Source organism: Vanellus vanellus (assembly GCF_965231255.1).
Source record: "Vanellus vanellus genome assembly, chromosome: 2".
Lineage (NCBI taxonomy): Eukaryota > Metazoa > Chordata > Aves > Charadriiformes > Charadriidae > Vanellus > Vanellus vanellus.
The window spans coordinates 123,533,334-123,559,965 of record NC_138906.1 but is presented as its reverse complement, the minus strand read 5'-3'; the positions used below and the strand labels follow the sequence as shown (position 1 = coordinate 123,559,965).

Genomic DNA, 26,632 nt, shown 5'->3' with positions numbered 1-26,632 from the left:
TTGACATTATTAGATTGGCCACTCAGCCGCACTGTTGTACATATGGCCACGTTGGCATCGTTCACCCACACTTTCTTAAATAATCTGCCATCCTTTGGACCCAAATTTTTAAAATGTGCTCTGACCTGCAAGATGAAAATGAGGATGATACTCTCCTCTCTCCCCAAACTCTGCTCTTTTCCTGACCAGATTCTCCCACACCATTTTTCCAGGGCTCCCAGCTACTCCCTTTTGCCAGTTGGCTGTCTTAATACCATCTGCCCCTGGGAGAAGCTACCCTTAACTACTTAACACCAGGTCTGGAACGTATTTTTATTTTTTTCATCATACGCTTTATTGTTAAATTACAGAGATTTTTCTCTTCTCCATTATTATCTCATTGACAGCTTTTGGAAAACTTCTTTACTGGTAAAGGGGAGGATAATGGTTTTAACACTAAGTCTTTCCTATTTTAATAGGACCAACGAGTAAAATGAATTTAACCTTTTCCCTCTTAACTTTAGTGAAAGCTACTAATAGAAGCTTCCAGTGCTCCTTTGTAAAACTTCATCCTTCTAAGAAGGTGTAAAGATTCAAAGCAAAGTCAGACTCTGGCTCATTGAGCTTCCTGGGTTGCAGTATTAATCCTAAATAAACAAATTCGTAGGCAATAATGTTGCTTTTATTCTTCACTATTTACACACACTGTGGATGGTATTATTTTGCTATTATTTTGGGAGTAGGTGTTTTTGCTGATAAATCCCTGGAACAGACAATTTAATTTTATAATGATTTACATTTTGCTGCAGTCCGAGATCTATTTCTCGACTGACTTCTGTAGAAAAGTGACTTCGCTTACATGAAGAGTCCTGAAAAACAAGTGGAAAGATGTGCGGGACTGAGCACGGCAAATGAGACTGAGTTTGTAACTTGCCAACAGAATTGCCAGTGGCCTCTCCTTCCTTTTGCCCGCTGGCAGTGTTTCACTCTGTTTCCTTTGAATACGCTCATCTCATCTCATGTAACACTGTTTGCAGTTTGCAAAATAATAAAGGGAAACATTGCAAGCTTTGGCTGCTGTTTTCTTGCTGGATAATACGTGCTGGCAGCACAACAGTGATGTACATTTTCAACTCTCTTCATCAGTCAGGATATAACTGAGCATGTCAGGTAAGACGAAGGGTAGACTAGTGATTCGACGTCCAATGGTGCATTTTGAGAAATAGGATGCAATTTAAGCATTAACCACAGGACTCCACAGAAGATGATATCAATTATGACACTAATTCACAAGGTTTGTAATTTGGAACTAGAAAGATGCCTCTCCCGAAGGAAAGGAAACAAAAAAGTCAAACTAAACTTCTTTAAATACAGGGAAAATCACGCAGTGGCCCAAATCTAAAGTGAGAGTCAAATCCATCTATCCCTTGTTCATAAAAAGTTTTCTACTTTTTGTTTCCTACTTGGATTTTTTTTTTTTTCCTGTCTTGTGTAGTCTGGAACATGACCCACTTTCTGAAAGCATGATATGACTGCAAGAACCTAAAACACTGGCAAAGTCGTCTATATTATGAATTTTCTTCCTCTAACATTGGCAGGTTGTGGAGTTTAACTTTTTACCAGAAGCTTATGTTTGTTATGAAGTTAAGAAGCTTTGCACAGCCCAGCGTATGTGCGGCGTGCAGAGCATGTTTTTTATTAAACATGGACTGTGTGGGCTTGCACACAGCTGAGGGCACCTGAATGCAAGGACAGAAGGATGAGCTTCTGTTTCAGCGAAGCACACCCTTTATACACACAGGTATCCCAGGGACTCTCAAAATGCAAAACTGAGTGTTTTATATCAACCTGGATATTTCTTTGCCTAAAACATGTTTAGTTTTTCACAAAAGTTTAGTATTTTTACCTCTTTTCACCTAGTTGGAACCCAGTTCTCTGTGTGCATGTGTAGTAGTAGGAGGAAAGGAAGCAGGCAGATAGAAAAGGGAAGCACACATGAGATAAACCAGAAACAGTATGTCAAAATACTAAAATGTGAAAGAAAAAAATAGTAGACAATAATTATTTGTGTACAGTATGGAAAAATAATCCCTCCTTCGCCTCAACTGCTGATTATAAATTTTCCCAACACCCCCTTAACTCCTCCACAACAACCCAACAGTAAAATAGCCTTCAGAACTGTGGGAACAAACCATAAATCCTCACAGAAAAGTCTTAAGCAATTATCTTCCATTTTAGGAATATTTCAAACTAAGTGAAGTTAATAGAAGTTGTGCTATTGACTTTAGCTGATATAAGCTCAAGTTGTCTCTATAATTCTAAGTAAAAGTATAGTATGTTCTGATAATGGACAAATGCAGCATCCTTTTTTCTTGTGTTTGGTTGGTTTTTTGGGGTTTTTTGTTTCGGGGCTGGGGCTGGGAGGGGTTTGCTTCTGGCCAAAGAACAACCCCTCCCTCCACTGGTCCAGGATGTTGTACCCAAGCAACAAGAGAAATATCCATCTGAGTTACAACAGCAAGCCTTTTGTGATATTGAAATAATTACAAGGCACAACAGAGCTAGCGGACACAAAGGAATGGGCCAAGACCATGCTCAGCAGGCCATCCGAATGAGCAGTCCTTAATTTGGAGAGCTCGGGAGCACAGATGGAGGGCATTCAGTTGCCCCTGGGCTCACCCCAGCAGAACAGTCCTGAGCACATTTAATTCACCAGCACCGACCTGGCCTTTCAGTGCACACACTTGCTCAAGTCCCAGTAATGCTCATCTTTGTCTCCCCCAGAAGACGGGGGAGATGGTTTGTAATTTTTTACTATGTTGGGAACAAATAATAGGAAGAACTTAGGTAAATCTAGCCACAGGGTAACAGTCCCAAACTTCATATGTAATAGAACGTCCTTGAGAAACAGTGTTTTGTTTGTAAGAGAAGTAAGAGATGACTGTCAAGAGAATTGTATGAACATTGTTAGTATAGTACATCCCCGACATACTACTCTGCAGGGAACACAAAGCTGCACTAGAAACTATAAAAGATATGTTGAAGTGCAGTATGTAGTACGTGAGCCCCTGTACTGTGTCTGGCTGGGATGGAGTTAACTTTCTTAATAGCAGCCTGCATGGTGCTGTGTTTTAGATCTGTGGCTTAAAAAGTGTTGATAACACACTGATGTTTTAGCTGTCGCTGAACAGTGCTTGCACAGCATCCAGGCCTTTCTGTGTCCTACCCTGTCCCCTCCCAGAGTTGGCTGGGGGTGAGCAAGAGGTTGGGAGGGGAGACAGCAAGGACAGATGACCCCACCTGGCCAAAAGGATAGTCCATACCATATAATCATACTCAGCAATAAAACTGGAGTAGGGAAGGAAGGGGTTGGGGAGTTTTGTCTTCCAGGGGCAACATTGCTCGGGGACCAGCTGGACATCGGTCTGCTTTTGGGAGGTGGTGAGTGACCACCTTTGCATCACTTTTTGTTGGTTTTTGTTGTCATTTTTTGTCTCTTTCCATCACTTAATCAACTGTCTTTATCTTAAGCCATAAGCTTTCTTGCTTTTGCACTCCCTATATTCTCTCCCATCCTGCTGAGGGTTGGTTGGGGAGTAAGCAAGTGGTTGTGTGGGTGTTCAGCACCTGGCTGGGGTCAGCCCACTACAGACACCCCCCTAAAAGATGTAGTCTTTTGGACACCTTTATCCCTCTTCACTGCAGCATTTTTGTCTCAAGAAGCTACTGATTAAAAAAATACAATCACAAAATCCAACGTAGAAAATCCCTCTCTCCTGCTATTTGGTCAAATCAGCCCATTTTCCTGTAGTTTTGGTCTCACAACATTAAACCATTTGTGAAACGGAGATATCAGTTACCTGAGGTGGAAAGCCTGCATAAATTTTACTGACATTGCATTGCAACTGGCTTGGTCTATCACAGCGAAACATTTCTAGGAAGTACTTACGCATTTCTGCAAACAGCTGCCTTCTTTCTGCCATGGTATTTCCTCTTTTCCCACAATCTTCAATCATTCTGGAAGACAAAATCATGTGAAAATACTGAGTATTATTCCCAGACTGAACATACGTACATAAGCATCCATAATCGATCCCAGAGAACCTTTGAGGTTGACTGGTGCTCCACGTGTACCCAATGCCTTTTGCCAGCCTCTCTGTGGCATGCTTTGTGGAGAAGCTGCTCCCCAAATTGTCCTCCATTCCCTAGACTCTGCTTTCAAGCATTTGTTTTCCCCCCTTCTCTCTCCCAAAGGCAATGTTCAGTTTTTCTGCTTGATGTAACTAACTGACTTACATAACACAAGCCCTGAAATTCATTTTAGCTTCTCTTAAATAAGGAATCTTCAGTTTAAATTATGTAAGAGAGAAGAAATCATAAAAGATTTGGATATTATTTTATAGTTCAGAAAGTGCCTTTCTAGCCAATTCTGGGTGGAGGAGACAAAAAAAATAACACAACAGCACCTAAATCTCTACTCCATAACTTAATATCCTCTATTTACTCAAGCAAACACACTCGAAATACTCATTCAAATTCAAGACAGTACTTCTCTGATTAAATGAGTTCCAGTAAAAGGCTCAAAAGTAAGAATATATTTTCCTTCAGTTCTCAGATATAAAAATCTTCAGAATATTTTGAAGAGTGCTACTGCTGGATTGAGCATAGAGAAGAGAGACAGCTTCCCTCGGAGCCAGCATTCAAACCATAAAAGACTAAAGCCTTCAGAGTGAAGATAAACGTCTTTAGCAGCACTCAAAAAATGAAACCAGTGTCAGCATCACCACTTCCTATGGGTAATTACTCTAGCAAACCAATATCCTTTCCTCCCTGCCAAGTCTGGTTAGGGCTTCTGACCTGCACTGTAATCTACATCCTTATCTCAATTAGACTGTGTAAAATAGCATTGGACCACCTGGGATATAAAGGAGGTGCTCTGTAGAGTCCTGCAATCCAAAATATTCCACTGTAGCCCATGGCAAACCAACATATGTATGTAACAGCAGGGACAAAAGTACTGGATGCTGAAGCCTACCATCACCAAAGAAATCAGGATAGAAAACCAGTTTCCTTTTATTTCTCAGCGTAATAAAGGCAATCACGTAAGAGGTATTTTGTAGTGTGGATTTTTTTTTCCTTCCAAAATGCACTGTTCAAATGAAGTGGTGGTACATTATAACTGCCTTTTCCAAATAGCCTATTCAATTCTCAGAGTACTGATAAAGCCTCTGCTGAAGTGTTATCTACAGTGGACATTTTGTGATGTGAGCAGCAGTCCCACTAGGAAGCGGACAAAGGGTATGGGCTGCAGCCTGTTTGCAGGGATATTCAAGTTCACCCTTATGCTCTAATTTGGCCGGGAGTGACACAGATGTGTGCAGCATGGCATTAAGTCTGAGCTAATATATCCTGCCTTTCTGCAGAGGTAACAGCTTTCAACATAGAGCTTTACAGAAGTGGCCACACAGCCTCTGAGCTGGAGGTAGTTGGTGTCTCGCTAGCTTAGAGGTGTCAGGGAAGACTCACACCTGCCTGCAAAATAAGATTATATCTCAAGATACGCCAGACCCAAGCTGCATCCTAATTAGACAGCAAATAGTAATACCTTTTGTACCTGCATCAGCCTTAAATCTCTGACCATAAAAGAGGAAAAATGATGTAATCCCACTAACCCCAGCTCGAGTTTGCCACAGTCCTTTCTGTTTCTAATGGAACTCATCATAGGAGACAAATTTGCCATGGTAAATGACCAGATCTGGTAGGACAGGTGGGTTAATAAAGCCCTTTGAAAAGGTAGTATCTTTTACCAGGCATGGCAGTTGAGGGAATACTTCAGAGCAAATACAATTTTAGATTAACTTTTATTATTTGTAGAGTGGGTCACATGCTGTAATTTTCTCTGACTTCTTCTGTATTCACAATGTGCAAACTGGTTTTCCAACAATGTACAACTGGTTTTCAGACAACATACTTTTCATATCAATTGACTGAGATGGGGTTATTTTGATTTTGGCACAAGGATTACATCATCTTCTTTCAGTTTATTGATACACTTAAATCTTACAGATTTTTCTCCATTTATTAGTTTGCTGTTTTCATTCCCCCAATGTTCTCTAACATTAATGAAATAATCACTGGTCTCACAGTGATTGCTGCAAACTTTATCAAAAACAAAAGGGGTGCAACTTTATTCTCCCTTCCCTCATTCTGCCTCTTAAATCAAAATATTCCTTAGCCATTGCTTTTAAATATCTACAGGGCATCCACCAAAACATCGCTCACCTGTGACCTTATTCACCATGCAGAATAATTTTTTCCAATCAAAATTAAATAAATTATTTTTCAAATATTGCAAATTGTACAGCTAGTTCTCCATTTCCTTCAGAGAGCCCATTCCTAAAGTGTCCTTTCAGTGGGGTAAAAATCATTAACTGGTTTTCCCTTTTGTGCAGTTCATCCTCCCCTTACTTTTACTGATGTTTAAATCTTGTTATATAAAATGTTCCCTGGACCTGATCATCATTTTTCAGAATGCCCCATTATCTACTGAAACTGAATCACCCTTTTCACTGCTGGGGCTTTTGGGGATTACCAGGCCTGACAAATAACTTTATATTTATACACACACAACTCATGCTTCCTTGGAGAGGGAAGAAACTTCGTATTTATATTTTTAAGACTCACCGCACGAGATATTTTGCAAATTTTAAAACAGCCCTTATCCCAAATGAAAATCCTAAAATCCTCTTCAATGGGATATATGCCATTAAGCAAATGAGAACATTAGTGATGGCAGTATTTTCAGATAGATATCTTCTATCTCTCCTTCGCCTTTTTTCCTGATAGAAGAAAAATCATAGAATCAGAATTGTCTAGGTTGGAAGGAACCTTTAAGATCATTGAATCCAACCATCAACCTAAAACTGCCAAAACCACCACTGAACTGTGTCCCTCAGCATCACGTCTACCCGTCTTTTAAATACCTCCAGGGATGGTGATTCCACCACTTCCCTGGGCAGCCTGATCTAATGTTTGATAACCCTTTTGGTGAAAAATGATAGATGATGCTCATTAATATTGTTATATTTGAGTCACCATTGATAGGAATTCACTCAGCTGTGTCTTCCAAGCTTTTTGTATGCATTTTTAACTCTAGAATGTGGTACAGCCCAGGCTTAACTAATGCCATTGGTCATGGGTGTTGGGTGTCTCCCTTTTCAGCCTTGTTCACCTTGATCCAGCTCACGGGTACACAGCTCAGCTGTTTAACTCAGATTACAGAGACTCACGCTTTGAGCCCGGGATGCTCTCAGCTCAGTCCTTGGAGCGGACCGTGAGCATAACTGACTACAGTCATGTTCCAGTATTTCTCATTTTGCTTATAACATGTGTCAAGTCACAGAAAAAAAAGGACAATTTCTTCTATGGGGGAAAAGAGCAAAGCACAAAATGAACGTTAATGTACTTTACAAAACAGAATAAATTATCAGACATGATTTTGAAAAATATTAATTAATGTACACTCTTCCCCTAGTAGGGATTAGATTATGTTTGTCTTCTATTGATCCCTTCCACTATCTTTTTCCCTTCACTTTTCTCCCCAGGAAACAGTTCCTCCACTGCAGGTAGGGAGAACACCTACTGTGCATCTAATTAAAATTCTTGTCACAGGCTAATTAGTGAGGTACCAATTAGCAAGGCATTAAGGCTTCAATATATTACAGACATTCCAGGGCAGAAATCATTCCAAGCATACGGTTTCCAACCTCTGAAAAAGATACTGTGAATGTTTCATTTCTACCAGTGTTTCAAGCTGAACTTTCATGATGTTAGTAGCACTTGAAGGAAAATAATAAATAAAGAAATCATTTGGTTTGATTTGAACTCTTTTGATTACAATTTCATTTTCATGCTTACCATGTACCAGAAGCATAGTTGGTCTACCTTTTTAATATACTTCATTTGTTTATAAAATCTGGGAGGGAGTATCATATAATGTACATAAGGTGAGAACTAAATACCTCATTTTTCTTTCCTTTGCTGTTGTGCTGCTTTGATTTATGAGTATTGTAATAACCGCTCTCATACATAAGTGTTTTTCTTGTTTTAGTATTTATAGGGTAAATACCATACTTTAGTAACTGCTACTTTACATCACCCTTCTTGTAATTAGTATATTTCCATTTCTTGATCTATCTCTATGCATGGTAAAAGCAACGCCTGCCACAATTAAATCATTAGCTCCAAAAACCATCAAAAGAAATAATTGCCTGTATACCTGGAGAAGGAGATCCTCTCCAGAGAGTTTCATACACTTCACCAGAGACTGTAAAAAACTCCCGACCTGACATACGCGCGTGCACAGTTTGATGGCTGTGAGAAAAACCACCCCATTAACACTTCCACAAATCCCCATCCCATTCGTCCGTGACGGATGAAGTGCCCTGGGGAGGCGGGAAGCATGCCAGTGAGGAAAATCGTCTGCTGAAATTGATTAATTGTGGCATGAAAAATTTATCAAGTCCCATGTGATGGCTGTGATGCAGCCGTGCATTTGACAAAAGAGGCTCTGAATCCTGACCGGTGACATTCCTGATGGTCTTTCAGGCTGGATAAAAGTTGGTTTTTCCACAGCAGCAGGCAGAGAGGAAAAAAGAGAAAAGCTTGTCTCTGCCCAAGTCTTGTCCAGTTGTGCCCACTTTGGCCCTGAAGTGCTTGGGAGTGTTATGGGATACAACTTCTGGCTGGAAGTTTTGCTCCAGAAGACTGGTAAAACCACCAGTGAGCATCTCCAGATCGCTTTTGGAAAGAGTACCATTGTTTGGTAGAAAATATCAACCAGGCTCAAGCACGCTTTATTCTGAGCAGTCTGTATTTCCCTAGCGAGGAAATCTTCAACTCCTGATATAAACAGCTATTTTTTTTCTTCCATGAAATGTCAAATGTTAGATATTCGCTTTGGTATGTCTGGGAATTGGAAGCATTAGGATGCGGAGAAATGTGCTGGGTTCTCAGTGGCTATTTTTCATGCTGTTGACAAATCAGATCCTGTTTTCTATGCAGCTGGTCAATATTTAAACCCAGCTTTGAGCAGTAACAGTAACATTTGTCAGCTGCACAGCCTTCTTGTCTGCCATTGCTCGGGACAGTTTTATCAAAATGCCCTCCATACATAACAAACTGCTATTCCTTTTCGGGATTTACCAGCATCAGAAATTTTGATTTATGAAAATAAAGGAGCCTGCTAGTGTCTAGCTTACAGTGACTTTACGAGGAACTTAAAAGCTGTAGTCAACAGCTAGGTTTGGAGTGCTCTTCATGCAGGATTCACAGCAATATGAGAGAGAAGATTTTCCGTAGATTTCTTCCTCTTCTCCCATTTTCTCCAAATTCAGCCCCAACAGGTGGATGCTGCTCAGCTAACTAGAGCAGAGTTACAGCTGCTTATTTCAAAGTAAATTTGGACTGCAGAATAGAGAGTTAAAAGGGACAGTGAGTGCTAGCTAAAACCGTATTTGCAAAGCCACCAACCTCAGCAATCCTTGAAGTTAATAACAAGAAGCATGAAAGGCCATTTCAGAGCCCTCTTCCCCTTAATGGATTTATTGGTGCCGTATGAATGTCTTGTTCCACATCTTCCAATGAAGCAGGTCCCTAATAGGTCTCTCTCAGCTTTACATTCCAGGACTAATCTTTGGCACTATAATAAAATTGTTCAATGTTGTTTTCCTGAGGCTAGGTATAATTGCATTTCACTTCCAGTGCTTGTTTGTATTTTATCTAGATGAGCGTTTTACAGTGAAGGAGGAAAATAAAAGCTGCTGCTAAGTTCATCTCCAACATGAGGCTCAGCAATTCTGGCTCTTCTTATTTTTGTCTTATTTCACAATTTTAACGTTACAAGAAAATTGAAATGCTCTCTTGATTTATTCCTTTAGCGAAATGTGTCTTTTGTTTTTAAGAAAGAATTTTCCAACAGATTTTTCATCAGTTCCCCTTTTGGGAGCTTCATATCCTTAGAATACTGTCAGAAATGCCTAATAAGGCATCCACTGCAACTCATTTTCAGAACACTCAGTCTTCAAGGAAGCCTGAATGCTATGCAAATCTTATCTGTGAGGTCTAAAAAACAAATTGTGAAGACGTTCATCACTAAAGGAAAAAAAGGGAAATTCGAAGATAGAAAACATGAGAGTCAAAACAGATGAATTTCATATTTAATACTGTACAGAATCAGAACTTTAACAGAGGATGCTGTGACTGCCTTCAGGGAACAAAGGAACCACGAGTCATTTCCATGTGCACTAGGCCTTATCAAGCTTAGCAAGTCAAAATGCTATTAACTAGGCCAAAATATATCCCCAAATCTTTGGTTTTCTGCTTTTTATGGCTGCTTGTAGAGTGTAGTTTTCAACTTTTCTCTGCAACACAAAGGAGGATTTCTCTTGTATAACAGAGACTCTTACTATTCCAGACATGAAAGACATTTGAGATAACCAGTACTTGAGACTTACAATATATATGTGAAACTTCACAAAACTGTCTTACAGGAGTTGCTTAGATCTATTTTTCTGACCATGCTCTTTTAGAGTCAGGCTTTCTGGCACTACAAGAAACTACTCCATTGGATGAAACACGGAAAGAAAGGTAACATTCAGTCCTTCAAATATGTTTTCAGCTGTTGAGAGTATAAAATGATCCAATAAAATCATTTTGGTCAGCTCCAAAAAAACTTTTCTGCAGTGCGTCATTGCCATCACTTCTGATAAACAGTTCTGATAAACAGTAGAGATTGATTTGAGTTAACTGGCACAGATGCAAATACAGCTCTTCAAAGCTGTACTCAAATGCTTTTTAAAAAATATATTTTGTCTGTTTTATTAAATATTTTAAAAGAAATAAAGCAGATATTGATTTCCTTTACACTCACGCACAATGTTTCAGAGCCTTAGTTCAGCTGAGGGGTAGTCAGAAAAAAACTCCGCTAGCAGTCATTTCTTTTCTGTTACACTCAAAACATATTCCAGAAAAAGAAGGAAACCCCAAAACTCAGACAGAAAAGCTGACGATATACAATGATGTGTTAATCTGTTCACAGAGTTTTGCCATGCCCTCATCAGGGACCTGGATTTCACCCAAACGATAGTTTTTCCTTCAAATTATGTTTGGTCTTTTTACTATTTTTCTTAAAACCATGATAAATAAAGTATTGATCACCTTTAAACACTCAAATTTGCAATTTTACTTTCAGTTACTTAGGTGAAGAATAATTCATAGGGAAACCTGTGAGGAAACCAAGGGGATAAAAAGTTATAAGGGCTTTATCACAGGAAGCATGTAATTGGTACTCTTGATACTTTGGTACGCTGGTCTTCTCTCAGGTCTTTTTATTTGGCATTGTAGAGACACGAAGGAGGTTGCAGGATTTCACATATAATTAAACTCCTACTTAGTCAAACGGATCTTTCAGTTCTTCTTGGGCTGCCATAATTAAAGCCAAATTCATTTGAGTAAGCTGTCAGTGATACAATTGTGTTGGGAAGCTTCTGCCAATTTTAATAATACAACTTGTCAGTTTTTGTAAACAGGGATTTGATTATTATTTGCTGTAGGGCAGTAGGTACTTTCATCTCCTTAGAATTATAAAAACATCCAAATAAACCAAATGGTAGCTGTGGGAGAAGATACATTCCCAGGCAGTTGAAATTATTGAACTCCTTTGCGTGTACTGTGAAAATCTTTCACTAAAATTAAGTATTGTTGGGTAATCAAACAAATTATTTAATAGAGAGGCTGTTGGATTTTGTCACCCTACCTGATCAAGTTTCAACCTCCAAAAATTAATTGAATAGCCATTGATTTACAGAAGTTGAAAGAACCGTATCGGCTAAGAGTTTTCTATTATTCAAGTTAGAACCAAGAAGAATTTAAACTTTTTTCATCTTTATGCCTGAAATAGATCCCTTTGGCCTTCTTCCATTTTTTAATTTTCTGAAATATTGTAACAAATAGATTAATGAAAAAGTAGCCTGAATTATACCTAAACAACACAGCTAAAAAAAAGAAATCCAAGTCTCTCCAGATCTAACTGGGGGAAAGCTGGAAAATAAATTACAAATGAAAGAATGATGAGGAACTGATGAAATTCTTCTCATAATATTCTTTCATAGTGGTAGCTGTTAATTTGTCTTCAATCTCAGTGAGGGCGGGCACTAGGACAGAGGATTGGCACTACGATGGGAATTAACAAATTTATGAGCATATTTTGGTTAAGTATACCTTCTGAGACAAAAAAGCTCTGATTACTGAGTCTGTATGAATCTCATGCAGAGAGAAATCAGATCCTTAATGCAAGTAAGAGCAGCCTACAGACTGATCTAATTAATATCTGAAGAAGGCATTTTTAGCAATTAGCTATTGTCAGGGAATAAGGAAATGGGAGATTTTCTCTTTTCTTTACCTGGCCATATCCCTTCTGTGAGTGGCCTGATGGCTTGGATAAAAGTCATACAACTTGATCATTTTGGTGACTGCATTCAGCTGAAGATTCTTTTAAAGCAGACGCCAGCTTGTTCTTTTTAATTCTGTTTTCAAGTACCAGATCACCTTGAAGGACACGCGACTAAGTCTCCACGTTTGTGGGGGGAAAAAAAAGCTCCATGTGCATTGGTAAAATGATTTCACTTGGCAGCCTTAGCTATAATAGTTCAGTCCTCGAGATATTCAGTTAAGATACTAACTGTCCCAAAGTCAGAATGATTAAAATCAGGGTCTGTACATTCTTGTTCCATAACTGTCTGCCTGCATACCCATGAATAATCACCTAAGCAACACAATCATATCCAACAGAAACAGAACAGGTAGGCTGGCAGTACCATGTAATAACAGAAGAAACAGCAGAAAAAAATCCAAGCAATGAGATGTCTAAACTTGTAAAAAATTAAGTGACATGAGACTACAGGCCAATAAAAACATTCTGAGTCTTCTAATGGTGAAGGCATAGGAAAGGCAAACTCCTATGGGCTCAGTTCAACAAAAGCTTTCTTTAATTTGTCCTTATTCTGCAAAGCCTTTACACACACACTGGACTCAAAGCATATGCTTGAATTCCATTGTGCTGACCGAGTACTTAGCTGAAGAGGAACGGACTGCTGAACCGGGCTTAAAGTTTTTTCTATTTAGCCCTTAATAAATGTCTAATGAAAAGGAGAGCCTAAAAACAGTGTATATAGAAGGGAATGTACTTGGAAATGGCACTTCAAGGAGGAGTCAGAATGTCTCCCAACACAAGATAAGCATTAGTCACGTGCAGAGATATATCTAATAGAGAACATACCTCCTCCACATGTGATGTGGAAGTTTACAGAGTACTGAGGTCACTTGGAAAGCAATAGGAATTAAGAATTAAAGAGAATGGTGTAAGAAGCTCAAGAATCTTTCTCCCTTTCATCCTTCTCCTCTTCACTATTTGGACGTATGTTGAGATGCTATTCAGGACACTCTTATAAGAGTGAACTGTGAAGAGAACTGCATTTTATGTCAGGTGATACATCACTGGCTATTCCTCAAGTATCCCACCACAGAAGGTTAGCATATGCTTTTCTGTTACAAAACTGTCTTTGATGCAAATGTATTTTGTCTTTGCCTCCCAGCAAATTTAGGCCTTCTGTTGCAGGACTATTTTCATACAATATTACCATACCCTTTCACATTAGTCCAGTTAATCAATTTCAGTAATTAACAAGGTGCAGCTATTTATTAGGAGCTGGAACTTTTGCAAAACTATCCATTTAATAAATAGAAAGTCAGGCATCTTATGTCCTCACTACAACATCAATATGACAGACGCAAAGCTGTGAAGGGCTGTAATAACTTAAAACAATGCAAGAAAAAAACCCACCCTTATTTCAACAGGTAAAGGACAACAGGAAATGAAAGCAAAGGCAAACAAAAAAATGGGCAGTTTGATACGCACTATCAGCTAGTTTATCTTCTCAAAAAAACTAATATACCAAAGTACTTTTAACCTAATTAAAATCTGACATTATTTTATTAGGCAATATCATTATTACAATAGCATACAGAAAAAAAAAAGAAATACAATATAATTACGTAGCAAATAGTCTCATACACTAAGCCAGAACAGAAAGCTAATCCCTGAAATATTGAATGCAAAGATAATGGCCGGTGATGCTTGTAAACACACACAGCAGAAACAGGCTGCTACCTATGATTCACTGATCCTGTTATTTTCTCTCAGATACGCACATTACCTCTAACACTGGTTGGACTCTGCTAAACTCGGGTTACTGTTGTATATACAAAATTTGCTTGAAGAGGAACATTTTTAATAAAACAGTATTAATTATATTGTGAAAGAATGTTTAGGTTATAAAAATCCCTCCAGTGCAGCATAAACGTTTCAGCTGGTAGAAATACACTTGTGAGCAGACTTTCGTCTGGAGAAATTTCAGTGTCCTGAATTTACCTTTCCCGTGCCAAGGAAGGAGTGTGAAGAAAGCCAAGGGGAGCACAAGAAAGCCCAAAAGAAGCACAGCTATCAGACTGGCAGTTATGGCTCCAAAGATTCCTGATATGTTTTGAAATCCCTGAACAGTTGTTAAAAGAGGGTTTTCTTCATGTAAAATGAAGTAGATGATAGCTTCTTAGAAACACCCATCTAAGGGGCAGACAAGACAGAAAACATGCTCCTATGCAACCATTGCTATAGGATGCACAGAACACATCAACTTTTGTGGAAAAATGACTTTTGCAACATTAACAACAGGTTACAAGAGGTGCCAAAACAGTCATGACATGGTCACACAGCACTTCACGTCTGTATGTGCTTCTGTCATGTTCAACCAAAGACTAAACTTGCTGAAACCAATTTTCCAACACCTCCTTCCTTTGCAAAGGTCTCATTTTCCTTCTATTTCTGCTGCAGTCTATTATTCTACACGCATTTAGTACAAAACCAACAGTTTACATTTAAATGCACACATAAAGCCACAACGGAAGACGAATACTTTCCATGCTGTATGTCTCCCATTGCCGGAAGAATTACTGGTGTCAAGCCAACATTTTCACCTGTGCAGGGTAGCTTTTTACCCTGAGAAAACTGCTATGGACTTCAGTAAGGCTACTCAATGAATGAATAAGGACTTTCCTGTCCTTATGTCATGCTTGCATTCTGTAGGATTTTTTTTTCGAAGACCAGACAACAGAGCATTTGTAGGAGAACCGCCACAAAAACACTCCGTGGAGCAACCCCAATCACTGAACTCCCGCCTGTGAAGGTGCCATTTCCAAGATCTACCACAGTTACACAGGTAATTCAAAAAGACTGGTCACCAAAAATCAGCAGCCATCAACCATCAGAAAGGTTCACAGCCAACACAACAGAAGAGGGGAAAAGGATGGTCAGTGCGAAAACAAAGAGACACCCTACAGAAAAGCATAAAGCATTAGGGCCTCCAGCAGCTTGCAAAGCACGATATATTCTGGGAAAGAGTACCAATGCAAACTGTTACAAGCTAATCTTTATGTGAAATGCTTTGGTTCTGAGCAGATAAAACATTGTACAGATACAGAGAGTTATGAAGACAGGTTGAGAGAGTTATGAAGACAGGCTGAGTTGTGGTTGTTCAGCCTGGAGAAGAGAAGGCTCTGGGGAGACCTTATAGCACCCTTCCAGTACCTAAAGGGGGCCTACAGGAAAGATGGGGAGGGACTCTTAATCAAGGAGTGTAGTGATAGGATGAGGGGTAACGCTTTTAAACTGAAAGAGGGTAGTTTTAGATTAGATACTAGGAAGAAATTCTTTACTCTGAGGGTGGTGAGGCACTGGAACAGGTTGCCCAGGGAAGCTGTGGAGGCCCCATCCCTGGAAGTGTTGAAGTCCAGATTGGATGGGGCTTTGAGCAACCTGGTCTAGTGGGAGGTGTCCTGGGCCATGGTAGGGGGGTTGGAACTAGATGATCTTTAAGGTGCCTTCCAGCTCTAACGATTCTATGATTCTATACATTCAGTATCAGGTACTGACCATCCATAACCATGTACCACAGCAGCTCAGTGGCTGCACCCCAGCCAGAGATGCTGGGGTACTCGTGGCTACTGCAAAGGCACTGCAAATTGGGCCACAAGAGTGAGGGTATTACATGAATTCTCTCAGAGATCAGTAACCTCGCTAGGCTTGGATTTTGACACGAAAATGTACTTGAATTGACTGTCACAGGTGAGAGGCACATTTACACATGTAATTACAACCAGCAGGTAGCTACAGACCATCTCCACCCTCAGAGGCACTGGGTGTCTATATAACGAGCCTCTGCTGAGCCAGCAGCCAGTTCACCAGAGTGATGTTCTGAGCACACACCGAATGACCACTTTCAAAGCAGTGACCTGTTTTACTTCAGAGGAAAACTGAAACTGAGGAGAAGTCCATGTTAGTTACAAGTGCCACATCACCGCCTTGACAAAACCATGTCCAATTTAACCCTGCTGGCAGATGGAGCCAATCTTTGAATTGGTCCAGAGGCACCTAAGTTGAGAGGTTTAAGCTGGTAATAAGCAGATTTGAACTAAGCTGCTTAATGATATTTGAAAACAAGAATAAGTGCATTCACAACTCGGGTGTCATTTGCTTAATTCTGAGACCATCTAACACTCTTCTGAGTATTTTTGGACTGCCTTATCAAATGCACCACATCAGAGCAAGAAGCACGAGACCTTCTCCCTTTGTTTGCCTCTGGTTCAACCGCACTCAACTGTTACATTCTGGCTTAGGCACCGAGTTGTCTGGAAGCTATTGACAGAGCAGAAGGAGTGAGGAGGAGAGATGGGGAAATACTCAGAGGGTGGAGACCGGAGGCTCTGATTTCTGGGAAGAGAATTACATCAAATCTATACAGTTTTGTTAAATGCTGATGAGCTGGGAATAAAATAGCTGTCTGTTGTTCGTGTCGAGGAGATAATTATTTGGTGTGATACGCAGGGTTTAATCAGGAATAAACACACAAAATGTCCGATCTCGACAGCGGAACTCTGAAGTGAAAGATGTATTAGGCTGTGGACAGTCTCTCAAGAGACGTGGTGAATGCCCTACAGTCTGGCATCCTTCTGATGGAAGGAAGAACAACAGTCAGCCTTGCTCTGCTGTCACAAGGCACTGTTATGAGGTATTGGCTTTGAAGAGCTAGGCACCGAATTAGAGCCAGGTAGCCAAGTCAAAACCATTCAGGATCAGAAACCTGAGAAGCAAGAATACAACAAGCCAAGGTCTACAGGCAGACATGGTCAGAGGTGGGGCTCTGCATCAGGAAATCAGGTGCATCTTGTGTAGCAGGATCCGGAGCAAGAGCAAGACAGAGCTGCAGCAAAGTCAGCGGGAGAAGCAAAAGCATTTCAGCAGAGCAGAACCAGGTCTATGCAGAAAAGGGACAGGACTAAGAAATAAGATGAATTAACACAGCGTAATACACTGAGCAGCCAAGAAAAACTGGTGAGGTTATCTGACGTAGCTTTTCGTGGGGTGAGTGGCCAACCCTTAGCTCTTCCCAACCTGTGCCTGGCCTGTGCTGTCAAAGAGACTGAATACAACCCGCTGCATGGCTGAGGGTCTTAGAGAGGCTCTGTCTCAGCTGACCAGGGCTTTTTGTTGTCCCTTGACCAAGGCACTTCCAGGAAGACAGTTTCCTTCCAGTTGTAGGCCCAGCTGTGCAGGCTGTCACCATGTGCTGCTGCTGATTTCCCACAGGGGATCTTGCCTTTCCTCTTCACCTCTCCCACTGTTGCAAGGGGTGGTGGCACCTCCCCACGTGCATTGCTTTCCCCCAGGAGATTGAACTTGGGCAGGGCTGCAGCTGACCTGGAGGGCGAAGGAAGCCTGACAACACAGCTGAAAATCCTTCTCAAGCATCACCTGAAGGACCTGAAATACCCCAGTCCAGCTTGGCTTTTCAGCTTGGAAATTTCCATTTCCAAACCCTAGAGAGACAAAGGATCATTCTGTCTTCTCAGTCCATTGCCTATTGACTCAGGTTATCTGTTATCTCAACTCTATTTCAGCTCTTCTAATACCTGCATTTCACTACAGATACCCAGAGGCAAAGGGTACATAGGAATTAAAAGGTGCGAATTCATTTCCAGAGGCACTGAAAGAGATTTAGCAAAATCTATTGGGTAAATATTTAGCTGCAGGCCTGGTTCTAAGCAAGCCTGTGGAAGTGTGGGTTTACAACACAAAGGAGTTGAAAGGGGGACTTAAAAGAGCCAGAGAGGCTTTTTCTCCAGTTGCTTACAATTTTAGTTTACTTATTTATTTTATTTACAATTTTTTTACTCAATCCTATTTGTATAGCAGCCAGTGAGGACAAATACCTTTGCTTAGAACAGACTTACATGCTGTAAAGTCTTGAAATATTTGGCAAAGAAAGGCCTTTTGGTGGTGTTACTTGTGCACACCTCATTTTTCCACATCCGAGAAGAAGCACTGAAAGGATTTCCACCGGCTATCTCCAACACCAGGACATCTGTTTGTATGAAGTGCCAGCCATTCCTCACCATATCAGCAAGAGGCTATTTAAGGTTGTACCATCTAATGCACAAAATCACAGAGATTTGGGTGAGGTAGAAAAATACTACAGGGTAGCACTGCTGAAGGTAAGCATTTGTATGCCAGTCATATGAGCTGGCTACGTCAGCAGGGCTTCCCAGAGCAGAAGCCCCAAAGGGTCCATGGGAAGCCAGGGTGGCGCAGATCCTACTTGGAAGTAGCAGCAACCCTGGAAGTCTTTCAAATACAGTTTCTGATAGAGTCGGTCTGCCTGCAAAGGTTTTAACATAGCAGTCATGGAGCTATAAATAACCTGCAGCATTAATAAGGTCAAAATAATGAGGTAAAAAAAAAAATGTAACAGGATCCCTTCGAACTTTATTTTCATCTAAGATCTCAAAGTACAAAGAAAACCAATACATATTTTTGCAAATCATGTTAGTTATATAAGGTAAATACTACAGGTTGAGACACAAAGAGCTAAGTTTTTTTTCTTCTGAATGATCTGCTAAAATTGTACTAACTGAAATGATAACACTATCTTGAGGGGGAGACTAGAAATCATTAAAAAGTTTAAAATTTTGTAAGGTTATAAATTTATAAAACTGTTAAACTGCATACACAAAAAATTATTAACTAATGCACTTAAAAAATAAGAAGTTGGAGAATCAACATTTTAAAGCCCCTGAAAGTTGCAGCATCTGCCAGCAACAGTTCATGGCATCAGCCAAACTCTTGGATGAAGTCGAAAACTCAGATCCTAGAACAGTTTTTTGTGAGCTACTCTGAAGAGAACGAATCCTGAGCACCAAATCCAATGCTTCATATGTGAATGCTTTCTGTTCACCTTTCAAATTTCAAGAGAAAGCTAGGTACAAACGATTTTTAAAAAGCACACCTTATCAGACTTGAATAATATATTTGCTAGGATCAAAAAGACACATCACATAATCTTTGTCTTGACTGCTCGCTTTTGATACGGCAAAGGAGTAAAAAATAACCCAAATTCAGTACTCTCTCAAATGTCCAAAGAAAAGATGTTCCCATTCTCCTCATGCACACCAAACAGAGATCACATCTGCACACATTTGGTTACATTAGGATAAAAGCGAGTTTGCTTTGTATTTGTTTCCCTAGTATTGCAAACACTGACAGTAAAACAGATAACACCTGAATATATACCGGACAGAAAACCTTTTAAGATTAAACCTTTTAAGCTTGCTGTGGGCAACAGCTACTCTGAATAATCTTTTCTGCTATATCCCTATCTATGAAAAAGATTTCTACACAGATTTTCTGTCCTTCCAGGCAAGACACAGCATCTGGACTGTCTCTGTCCTGGTATGAAGTGTTTTACTTGTTCTTGAAGTCATGGAGCTATCTGCAACAAATGAAAACTTCAGTATATGCATCAGTTCATGCTGATATTTATGGGGGAAAAATACGGATATGGAAAGAAAGGGACTTTAGCTTACAATTCTCATCCTTTATAAAGGGTGACTTCAAAAAAGAAAAATGTCGTTTATTTCTTTATTTTCAATAAGCAGTTCTCTTGTATTCCCGGCAGGTAATGGTGTGGGAAAGTAAATGTTTGCTCTTTGAAATAAAAGATTTACGTTTTTTCAGGGGCCGGGCCAAAGTTTTGCCTTGAAAGATGAAGAGCAGATACTTAAGAGATTTGCGTTTGAGGGCTCCCGGCCAGAGTTACCATGAGTACTGGAGCAAAATACTGTGGCAAATTTCTCTTGGCTGGAACAAACGCTGCAAATTTTATTTTGAAAACATGGCATCCCGGTACAAGCCCTGCTCCTTCCTTAAGGATGTCCACTGTAAAATGCAATAGGACTTGCTCCATTGCTTGCAGGGCCCCAGGCAAGCTCCCTCAGGATCAACACATGGAACAAGACAGACCTGACACTGGTCCCTGCTCCTCAGATTTCTGCCACACAAAGAAAGGGCAAAACTAACATCTGCCCATGGAAACAAACACTTTTAAAAGTCAGAAGCCATTTACTCCAAGCGTTGCTATTGCTTAGCTCACAGCAGACTTACTCCCTCGAGTTGATATCCAATAAATTGTTTTAAGTTTTTACAACAATATACTTTTACAAATGCAGCCTGCACACCGCCTTACAGAAAACGTCTTGCACTGAACTCAAAAGCCTCAGTAAGTATGTCTGAAATTTCTGCTTTTAACACTGGGAGTTGAAGCCTGTGGAAATCTAGCTGGGGCTTTGTGCTGCAGCCCTGCCAAGTGTTTGAGAACTAAAGGCACTGGCTGACATAGGCAGCCATGCTTGTCCTGCACCAATTAATGCTTCTCCAGTGCTGGCATGCCGTCTTTCCTCAAAGTTGTGAACTTTTAAGCGGCTCTTTTCCAGCACAGTACATTTAGAGGAGAAAAGAGAATAGAAAGGGTGCATATGTCTGCATGTGAAAAAAGTAAGAGGTCTTAATCTTCTATATAAAATGAAGAGTTTAATCCCAGTTCCACTTAAATCAATGGGAAGACTTTCATTGACTTCAGTAACAATGAAGTCAATATTGCCAGGATTTTACCTATGTTTAATTTTAGCCATAATGGTTTGTGTTTTCAGAAGTAACCTGTGATTTAGGATATCTCTATTTCGGGATGTATTGTAAGATGTCCGTTAGGTGTCTACCTTTCATAAATGAAGAGTTCTCATTCTCCCCCCACTGGGCAATGGAAATAAACATCATCTTTCTAAAACAGAGCCTGGTCTGCATGTTTGTCTATTTTGTAGTGTTGCAGCATTAAAATTAGAATGCTGCAAGGTTAAATTGTAATGTAAACAGATTCACAATCAAGGGGGAGCCAAGACAACTGAACAGCAACATCAGAAATAACAATTGATAAGCAATGAATGACAGCAATGTGTGGATCAACAGTCTTCTGTTCTTTAATTACTGTAAAATTCTCAATGAAAAGATGGCATTTGTTATAAACGACACAATCCTGTTCACTCTTAAATGGCATATGTGAAATACTCACTGATGGGAGATTTTATGCATCATTATATCAGCTCATTTTTTCCACATCTTTATCCACTTTAGATGATTTTGGATTTAAAGTTATATGCTGTTTTACAAAGATGGGAAATTAACCTAATGACCTTTACGTAATAATTTCAGTCTGATTCCAATGAAAGTAATCTAACCCTTAGCTGACCAGAATTTTGACAGGAAAAGTGTAACTGCCAAACAGTGAATATAGAAAAGGTACAAAGATTGTGTGGGACACAAGAAGAGAGAGGTTTACAATATTGGCTATTTTTATGCAATAAATCAAGGTGGTGGGGGGGGAAAAGTTATTTTAAAATGCAGGCATAACCACTTAAACTCTTTGTCCTGGCTTGAAGGTGTTTTTAAATACCGATTTTTCATCTGATACAACAGGAATTTAAAGGGACAGGACTCTAATTAGCAGTACCTCATGCAGTCCTGCCCTTTGCAAGGAGCTGCAAAAGCCAGATGGAATATGTTGAAGATGGCAGAGTCACAGTCTGTTGTGCCTCCAGCACACTAGTGGGACCTTTCTGTTCACATCAGACCAGCTGTAGTGGAAGGGAAGATGGATTAGCATTTTCCCAGGTGGAATGAACTTACAGCCCTGGTATTACTTCCCTAAAAGATCAGAGATTCAGAAGCTGGAATGGGACTTCGGATTTTTACTATCCCCTTCCAACAGTTACGATTGAACAATATTAATGTCCTGGGTTGACAGTTAACTCAAGATCAGAAATATCATTATGAAGACATATTCTCTCATGTGGTAGCACTCAATTTAAAATACAATGTGTAGAATATTTTATTTATATTAGAAATTACAATTTTATGGACAAGGGCAGGACATTTCAGATAAACAGAAAATCTAATATTTTTTTTTTTACAAACTGTTGAGATCATTGCAACGTTGTCATTCTATTTACAACTTTGTATTATCATGGGATTTGGTCAGAATTCAAAATAGAGATGTGAGCTTAGTAAAAGGGAGCAAAAGCACTTTCTGCTCCTTGTCTCACTATTTTCAGATCTGTAGCTGAGAACATTTTCTGAGCTAATACTAATTACCCTGGTGAACTGCTGATTAAACTCCTTCTTATTTCCTGGGTTTTAGAGAGAGAGATGGGAACAGAATGGCCTGGCTAAATTCTGAATTGGCTTTCTGGAAGGATTTCTTTGAACTTCACCCAAAACTTAAGGGCCTCGGATATTCTGCTATTCAAAACCTATTTCTGAACTGCAAGATCTATTTCTGCACCTACCTGATACATACTCTGCCTTACAAATAACCAAGACTCAGTAGTTTTAAATCACTGCTCTCTTTCCATGCAGCTCAGTTAAATGTGCTGAGGATGTGCCTCTTGTTTAACTGAGAGGGAGCAGAGAGCAGGCTGGAAAAAAAGCCCTGCAAAGAGCACGTTTCACTGTTGGCCATACACAGCCTAAGTGTGATGAGTCACAATTTCTCCTGCAAGGAAGATCCCCTACTTCAGCTTTTGACTTAGAACTCTTATTTCTGTTGTAAAACATGCTGGTTTAGCATATATTCATCATAAACCCAGGCATTTAAAGAAAATGGAGGTGAATAATCTTTCTTCCCCTGACAGCTGGAAGGCTGTTACTAACCCAAGCTTGCAACCACCCAGCCCCAGTGCAAGTCTAAGCTAGTGATGCTCCAGCTCACGGGACTCTCCCTCACTGCTTTGCCCAGCCCAATGTGCTGGTGTGCTGCTTCAAAGGCACAAGGTTTCCTGTTGCAGCTAGCTCTGTTTGCTTTAAAATCATTAAAAGGTCCCTTGTGCCAGAATAATTATACTTAGGCTCTTAAAAAGCAAAACCTGACCCAAAATGAATAATTATTTCATTCTGCTTTTAGTCTTTTAGGTTATTTATGTGATTTACAGATATTTACATTGCCAATGGGAGAAAAAAACCCTACTAATGGCTAGCTTAAAACATCCTCCTTCTTCAGTTTCTAATCATGGCTCAGGGTTACGCCATTTTCCTGCATTTAACATATCCCTGTAATAAAATCACTCTGAAAAGGAGACTCAGCAGCGAGGTCCAGCAGCAACATGAAAAAGAAGACGTGGCAGGAACTGGTTTCATCTTCTTCATACGGTGCAGCTGTAATGGGTTTCCCCTTTTGCAAGCACGTAGTCCCCTGTCTCTGTGCTCCCGATCCCCCACCATCCCCTTCTCTCATCACCCACAGATTTTCTTTTCCAAAGATCATTGTTCAGTGTTCAAGGTGCAGAAACTAGACTCTAGCACACGAGCACATAGGGGTATTTCAGAAATAAGTATTATGCATTTTTAGGGTACACCTCTACCACCCTTTGACAGCCTTCCTGAGGCTGCCCTATAGGAAAGAGCCCAGATCTGGTGCCACAGCCCCCAGCACCTGCAAAGGTTACCTTCCAGATCAGGATGGAAGCCCAGTGAGGCTGAGAGCTCAAAGCTTGCTTGGTGCCCAGTGGGGCCACCTAGAGAAGCTGCAACCCCTAGGCAGCCCAGCAGTGCACACAAGGCAACCATGTAAACTAGAGGCAAGTGGATCAAGGCACACGCTTTGCTCACAGCCTCTCCTGAGAAGAGCTTCTCTTCAGGAGTGGTGTGGCCTTCATGATGGGAAAGGTGAGAGGGAAAGCTCCTTGGTTTCAGGGGAAAATCCCTAAGAGACAACAAGCAAGTGCTGGGCTCTAGCAATGCCTCATTTCAATCAGATACGTAGGACATCAAATAGGTTGTTTTATCAGGCACAACGCAACAATATGAAAGAGTGTGGGTGAAGTCCAATTCATAACTCTGAATCAAACATTGGCAATTAGCCCTATATGAATTGTAAAAATATTTGCAGCCACAATGCTGATAACAATCAACACTCACCAACAGTCGTACAGGTAACTGGTGCTTCATGAACGCAGGAAAAAACTTGCCACCAAAGGCAGGACAAACAGAAAAGACATACAGAAACAATTAAAGGCAATGAAAAGGAGCAAGGATTATCAGTGATGAGAGCTAGAAAGAGATTTCTTGCATAAATGTTTAAGGATGGATTTGAAGGAAGAGTGACCAGTCATTAGAAAACGCGAGTCTGCTCCGAGGAACAGCACAACAGAGGCAAAAAGGTGCATATGTGTAGTGAGGATGGAGGAACAATAGGACAGATGGGAAAGAAGGGAGTGGAAAGGCAGACATGGGAAGGCAGTAAGAATACCAGAGGAGAAGGGAAATACAATGAATGTGCAGCCTGGAAGATAAGGGGTACCTATCAGTGCCCTTCACACTAAGGTATTGGATGTGTTTTCAAAGCCCGCTGAAGACACTGCATTGTACCTTTCCATACAGAGTTTTCAGAGGTTGACAGTTATGTTTTTAACACGGAACAAACACACTAGGCTCACAGAATAAAACCCCCAAACCAGGTATTTTTGGTCAGTCTACTCACGAACAACACATCAGTTTGAAGCAGTGCACCAGAGGAGCATTTGTGTACCTAGCACCTGCTGGGTACTGCTGATGTATGTGTACTGCATGAGGAAAACAACGAATGGATGAAAAAAGATCATCAAAATCAAACAGTAACTCCTTTGATTAGAGGCCAAAGGACTAGGCTTTGTTTCTCAATCCACGTGAGGCAGCACATTTAAGCTGCTTAGAACTGAGGTGGTCAGCTATACGGTGGGACAATATTCTTTGAAGAGAGCTACGGCCACACTTCCAACGAAATAGGAGGTGTCCTGACCTCATTGCCTAAGACTAACTACTGTCCCCCCTTCTGCAGTGCTCCTAAGATGCATAAGATCACAAAACCATGTTGGGGGATAAAAGCCCCCTTCCCACTTGTCACACACTGGTGGTTTTTGGTATGATACTCTCCCAGCATATCCATCTGTATAACTGAGGAAGATGTTATAATGGGGAAAATACCTAGTAAAATCTAAAGAGAGGTTTGAATGCCATAAAGCCAATGAGGTCTAACCAGTCACTTGCTAAAGATTAGAAATTACCATAGTTTCAAGACCTCAGTGCTTAAGTGTATTCCCTAAAGCCTGATGATGGAAATCCTGTCAGAAAATTAATGCAGGGGATAAAGTAGAACTTAAAATAGTCCATCTATTAGATAGTGAAAAAAATAATTAATCCATTTGTATTGCTATTTAGGGCCATAACATTTCTTTGAATAGGAAATTACACAATATCATTTTTATTAAGCTTAGATGTTTTCAAACATAAACTTCTTTAAAATAATCCAATTAAAGCACGTTTTCAAGTTTAAACAAATTCCAAATAACATGTGTTACTCCTTATTTTGGAACATACTGAAAGCACTTGCTCTGTCTAAAAAACCATTTGTGTTCATACAGACATAATCTGATTAGTTTAATTTTGCTGTTACTACTGCTGTTGAATTTGCCCCCTAGATTAGGAATACAGTTCTTTCAAAGGAAAAAAAAATCTTCATTTGACTGTGCTGTTAAATTAGGCACCCTAGAAAAGCCAACTAACTGAAATCTGATTTCTTCCAGGAAAGCCCGAATGAATCACTGTTTCCCTTTCCTGCCACCAGCAGAGCCTGACCCCTCTCCAATTACAGAAAAGAAAAAGCAGAGATTTCTCTATCAGCTCTTCCTTATGAGGATCTTGCTGGTCAGTCTCAAAAAGTCCACCAAGAAGACAAGAGGATTATATATTTGGTCATCTTCTGTCAGGCAGAAGACCTCACCAGTGTTTCCTGGCCCAGGCATTTGTACAATGTAAGCTCTTTCTCTTGACATCTTTGAAGACTTCAGTGTGCTCATAAATCGTAAAGAATCATAAAAGAAACTGGTAATTGATAGGAAACCATAAAAAATTTGGCCTTTGGCTACAGAAAAACATTCAATTTTTTTTTTAAATATACTCTTACAGACTATTGGTTTTAATTGTTATTAGTAGCTATTTACTTTTTGAATACAAGTACATTTACTTGTGTGTGTGTGGAAACTTTTTTTGCCTTGGTTCTGTAAATATTCAATTAAGATAATAAACATTTTAACTGAAACAAATTAACTGTGCCAGTGCAATATT

At 40.0% G+C, this 26,632-nt stretch overlaps 1 protein-coding gene across 3 annotated transcripts in view; it reads right to left on the bottom strand.

The window, feature by feature from the left end:
- DTNA (dystrobrevin alpha) overlaps positions 1-26,632 on the bottom strand; it is a 187,340-nt gene that overhangs the window by 99,054 nt on the left and 61,654 nt on the right. For all 3 annotated transcript variants that reach the window (XM_082499289.1, XM_082499287.1, XM_082499288.1), the window contains one exon: positions 3,929-3,996. In XM_082499289.1, coding sequence (XP_082355415.1) covers positions 3,929-3,996 — 68 coding nt within the window. The remainder of the gene's footprint in view (positions 1-3,928; positions 3,997-26,632) is intronic.